Source organism: Mytilus edulis, chromosome 12 (assembly GCF_963676685.1).
Source record: "Mytilus edulis chromosome 12, xbMytEdul2.2, whole genome shotgun sequence".
Lineage (NCBI taxonomy): Eukaryota > Metazoa > Mollusca > Bivalvia > Mytilida > Mytilidae > Mytilus > Mytilus edulis.
This window is the reverse complement of record NC_092355.1, coordinates 18295534-18300989: the sequence shown is the minus strand read 5'-3', so window position 1 is coordinate 18300989 and position 5456 is coordinate 18295534. Positions and strand designations below refer to the sequence as shown.

General features: G+C 32.5%; 1 protein-coding gene across 1 annotated transcript; it reads left to right on the top strand.

Moving 5' to 3' along the window:
• The first annotated feature begins 430 nt into the window (after nucleotides 1-430).
• LOC139499255 (uncharacterized) lies at nucleotides 431-5456 on the top strand. Its single transcript, XM_071287929.1, has 4 exons — nucleotides 431-892; nucleotides 3127-3214; nucleotides 4230-4381; nucleotides 5296-5456. Exons 1-4 carry the CDS (start codon nucleotides 566-568, stop codon nucleotides 5452-5454), a joined length of 726 nt encoding a protein of 241 aa, XP_071144030.1. The 5' UTR covers nucleotides 431-565; the 3' UTR covers nucleotides 5455-5456.

The following is a 5456-nucleotide window of genomic DNA, read 5'->3' as shown; positions in this document are numbered from 1 at the left end:
TTGTTGTCTCTTTGACACATTCCCCATTTCCGTTCTCAATTTTATTAAACAAAATATCGTTTGACAGTCCATTTTTGTGTCCTGTTAAAATATTTTTGAATTTCGGCATGAGCGGATTACAATGAAGAGCAACTTTTTAGTTAGTAGGCCCTCTTTTCGGAAATCCTAGATTCGTTACTGATTAAAAAGTCGTCCTGCACTATGTACTAAATTCTATTTACAGACATGGTTATTAAGTTAAATTGTGCGTCAGTTGAATGGTTTAATAAAGTAAAAACCATTTAAATGACAAACAAAAAACTAAGAATAAAATGGCGATAATGGGTAATTTCCCCATAGGGCATTATGTGCATGACAGTGATCGAATTGTTACTGTAAATAAATAAACTCATCATAGATACCAGGACTAAATTTTGTATATACGCCAGACGCACGTTTCGTCTACAAAAGACTCATCAGTGAATAAAACCAGCATGAACAATTAATAATTTACAGTTTTAATATTTGCGTCAAAAGCATTTTATGAGCTATAAAGTAAACAAAAAACATAATAAACTTAAACATAATGTCGGTTGACAGTCCATTTTTGTGTCCTGTTAAAATATTTTTGAATTTTGGAGTCTACATCCGATTTTTTGCCGCGTTTAGTGGTAGCAGGGTGACTGCAGGACAATTTGAAGGAAACACTTACATGAAAGGAGAAGTAATGAACATAATAAGTAATATTGGACCAACAATGTGTGTTAATAAATGTAAAAGTTCGTATGGATGTAATGGAATTAATTTTGATCGACAACAATTAACTTGTGAATTATTGCGCATGAACACGACAGCGGACGAAAGATCTGTAAAATCTGGTTCGATGTATACTGCTGTGTCTTCTTGGAAGACGGTAGGTGTTTAAGTTCCAATTTGATAACGTTATTATTGCAGTTTATTTATCTTTCTGGGTAACATGTGCAAACAAAATATATAATTATTATAATTTGTGTATTGTTGAAATTTACTGACGTGTATAGTGCTTTTTTAACAATGCAGTTATTTCGGTTATGCAATCGGGTGGTCTTGCCATCATATTAGCTTTCAAAAAAATATATTGGTTTGAGAGATCCAGATTGGTAATTTGTTATCAAATTAGAAAAATTAGAAAATATCGTATATATTGTGTCATAGATCAAATTTTTTGGTTTATTTTACTATGCATACTTGGTTTTTTTTTAAATGACTTTTTTATTGAGTTAAAACCATTTCAATTGATATTAAAAATTTGCCTTTTTATGTTGTTATGTTACAGTGCTGTCTCAGGTTAGGGTAAATGTTTGCGCCTGTTAAATGTTTTAAACCCGGCTGCATTTTTTTGGACCTGCCCTAAGTCAGAAAAAAGTGTAAAATTAATCTTACGATAAAAATATTTAGTTGAATTGTTAAGAACTGTTAAAAGACTTACAAAAATTTTACACTTAAGATTTTTTGTGAAAAGGGCTTCCTTTGATTACTATTGTCTTATTGGCATTCATACCACGTCTTCTTTTTAAAAAGGCATGGTTTAAAAGGTTTCTGTAGTACTTTAATGTATTGTTGACTTATCAGTTGTCAGAACCGAAAGGAAATGAGCGTTGTTCCTAGGTCCTTGTAAGCGTTGGCAGAGAGTCTGTAATTGGTTCACATTGTTAGTTCTATATTTTAGATTGATTGATTGTCTCTCACTAAACTGTTTGTAACTGGCATACCTAGTAGACGTTTTTTACAGACACGCATAAAATTTTATGGAAATATTGTTGTTCTAGAAAAATGACAAAATTCTGTTTCACTCATTTACAAGAATGTTTTGTTTGGTGAATACAGAAAAAAAACTCTGCGTCATACAACGTAATAGCTTAATATCGTACATAAATAATTAAAGGCAATTAATTAGTTTCTTACAAAATTCAAACAAAACACATACTTAATTAAAGCATGATACTATCGTTGGAAGATTAATCGTTTAGATGAGGTTTTACGAGATCAGTACGATGCATCATCAGCATCTGCAGCAGCATCCTCATCTTAGAATAATTTAATCGTTTCGCCTTTTGTTTACACAATAGAACTAAGTTAAAAACAGATTCTGTTGTACAGTGAAACCTGATCAAACCTAACCCTGAATAAACCGGAAACCTGTCTAATCCAAACTTGTTCTGAAGACCAATCATATCTCATTTTATGCATTGTGAACCTGATCAAACCGAATACCTGCCAAAACCGAACAAAACCTCAAGTCCCGAAAGGGTTCGGTTTAGTCAGGTCTCACTGTATATGAAAGATTGACAGAATGTTGCTTTATTTGATTCAATAAATCATATGTTGTATTTATTCATTTCAAATGAACATTTATATCCTAAAGGGTTGCTAGGGAATTATATTCAACAACCATTGATACAATACATACAAACTACGGCCTTCTTTTACTTTAGGGGTCCCAGCCCATATAGAGATATTCTAAACTATCCTTAAACCTAAACCTTACCCTAACCCATACCTAACCCTAACACTAGCTATAACTCTAAAACTTTATCCTTATCTATAGAACAGGCCCTAACCTAACCATAACCATGATTGAACTCTAACTCTAAAGTATATGGACCCTTAAAGTAAATATAAACATAAATATAGCTATACAGTATAAAATCCTATCAAATCTACACTTATGAAAAAATTAAGAAGATGTGTATGATTGCCACTGAGACAACTCTCCACCAGAAACCAGATGTGGCAGAAGTTAACAACTATAGGTAATCGTACGGCCTTTAACAATGAACAAATTCAAACACAAACCTTATATTTACTAAGTTGAAAAAAGCGACCATAAAAATGACAAATGTACATGTGAGTACACAACTCGTTGTGGGGTACTTTCAGCTTCAACCTTTATCAACAAGTATTGCCAGTTAACTGCAGGAGTCAAGTACACCAACTTCTACGACAAATGAAAATGGACACAAAATTGTATATAAAGATGCTTAAAGTGGCGCTTAACATCAACATACAAACTAGCTATAAAAACCTTGATTTTATATTAAGAGAACTGGCTACATTTTGTTATAGTTCTTTTTTATAACGGGTAATAGTAATTAAATTATATTTCAGAACAATACTACATGTTTGCCAAATCCTTGCTCTCAAAACATGAGATGTACAGTATCCAATCAAAATAAAGCAATATGTATACCATTTGGTAAGTTGATAATATTATTTCCATTTATATCCTGTAAATTTAGAATATCACAAAACACACAGGTACTTCAAAATGCTAGTAGTAGAAAGGAAGGAGAGAGTTTATTTTTCACCAAATATGGCCGTAAATGTTAACTTTTAAAAACATCAACATGGCCATAATTTGGTTCAAAAATTTGTCGTTTTTGTTTAATATAAGTTAACTGCTTGGTTAAACAAAGAAGTCACTTTCAAAATAGACAACTATATGCTCCGAAGTTATCACAACAAAATATAATATTTATATAAAGTCAAATTACGATGATTTTGTTCTTTTTGGACCAAAAAGATTAAGGAAAAGTTAGGCCCTAATCATATTCCAAAATCGTATTGTACTCTCAGTATTTATTAAACCAAAAGATGCCAACGATGATGTGAATCCCTTGACACACAAACATCTGGATAGGTGATTGTGTCCCATGTAAATTACTTGTATGTCGCATACTCGAATGTATAAGAATAATTATAGAAATAATTGGACTAAAACTGACTTGCATACTGGTAATTTAGGGGTCTCTACGATATTATGTATGATGTAGCGTGCCAAAAACAAGTTTTGGATTGAACAACGCCATTTTAACGTGTCGTGGTTGCCTATTTAGGCATTCCGTGCAGGTAACCGGGACTACACCTCTTTATCCCTAGTCAACCATTTATAAATAGGTATACTGCCTTTTCTAGTTATATCATGGTGAAATATGAAAAAGTAAATTAATAAAAATACGGAAATCCAAGGATTATTCACTGAAAGTCCCTTATTAAATGGCAAAATCAATAACTCAGACATCAAATGAATTTTAATGGAATACAGCTGTCCTATTCCATAGAAAAGGGTGGATTAAACCTGTTTTCACAGCCATCCAAACATCTCACTTGTATGACAGTTGCATCAAACTACATTATATTGACAACTATGAGTGAACAATACAAACAGACATAATAGATAAAAATGTACATAGCGTCTGTATTTTTTTCAGTATTTTTTATGGAAACTATAACTTCAACAGATTACCCAGGGCAGTATCCACATAACGAAGTGAAAACTTGGAGTTTTGCTGTCGAAAGTAATTTCAAACTGGTTTTGAAATTTACAGCATTTAACCTGGAGACAAATTTCGATTTCTTAAAGGTATACTAAAAATAAATAAAATGTAAAATACTCAAAATCAGTGCAATCAAATGTATGGTATGCAAGAAGTATAGGCTACTTCAATGAGACAGCAATTCGACGATAAATTAAGCAAATATATATCTAGTGTCTACATATTAGGGTCTTGTTCGTTTCTTGGTGACACTTTTAAGTGTATAACTTTTCTGTTTAATCTCTACTGAACCATACATTCATCGAATTTTTATGTAATTATCATCAGTTTGTTCAAGAGTTCTGTTTATAATTTAATCGATAAATATTATTTTTACACACCAAGGAAAATTGATGTTAAGAAATATGATTTAATTTCTTCTGACATCTATAAAAGGCCCCAAATGTAAATCAATTCAAACGAGAAAACTAACGGATTCATGTACAAAATAATGAATGGAAAACGAATATTATAAACTGAAACAAACGACAAACGATGAATAACAAAGCTCCTAACTTAGGACAGGAATATACAAATTGTGGCGCGGCTAAACAAGTTATAAGACGCCAATTCTCGGCCTAGCTGTTCCGTTTAGAGTCGGCTGGTCGAAATGTTTCATGTTTCCAAGCGTGGTATATATGATGCTTCCCAAACTTTTAATGTTGGAAACAAATATCGCATTTATTTTTTTTGGATATATTTCGAATACATCTGAACGATTTCTTAGAAACGGATTTAAGTGTTTCTTTCAAGCTAGAAACGAGTTAGGTGTTCTCAGGATATACAAATTTTTAGACGTTCTCAGAGGCGAATTTAGGGGGGGGCAGGGGGCACTGGTCCCCTTTTGAGAAAAAAATTGGTTGCTTATATAGGGAATCACTGAAGCGTGACTATCTCGATAGTGAGTCTGAATATAACGACTGGATTATTCGGGTTAAGTCGTGTCTTATTTATTTTTCAGATTTATGACAGAGAAGGTGGAGCAGAATTATACAATTTGACTGGTCTACATCCGCCAGACGACATTTGGTCGAAGGACAATGGTCTCTTCGTTAAATTTACCAGTGATGGCTCGGTTACCTGGCTTGGTTTCTCCATCGATGTATATAAAATCTCATAATT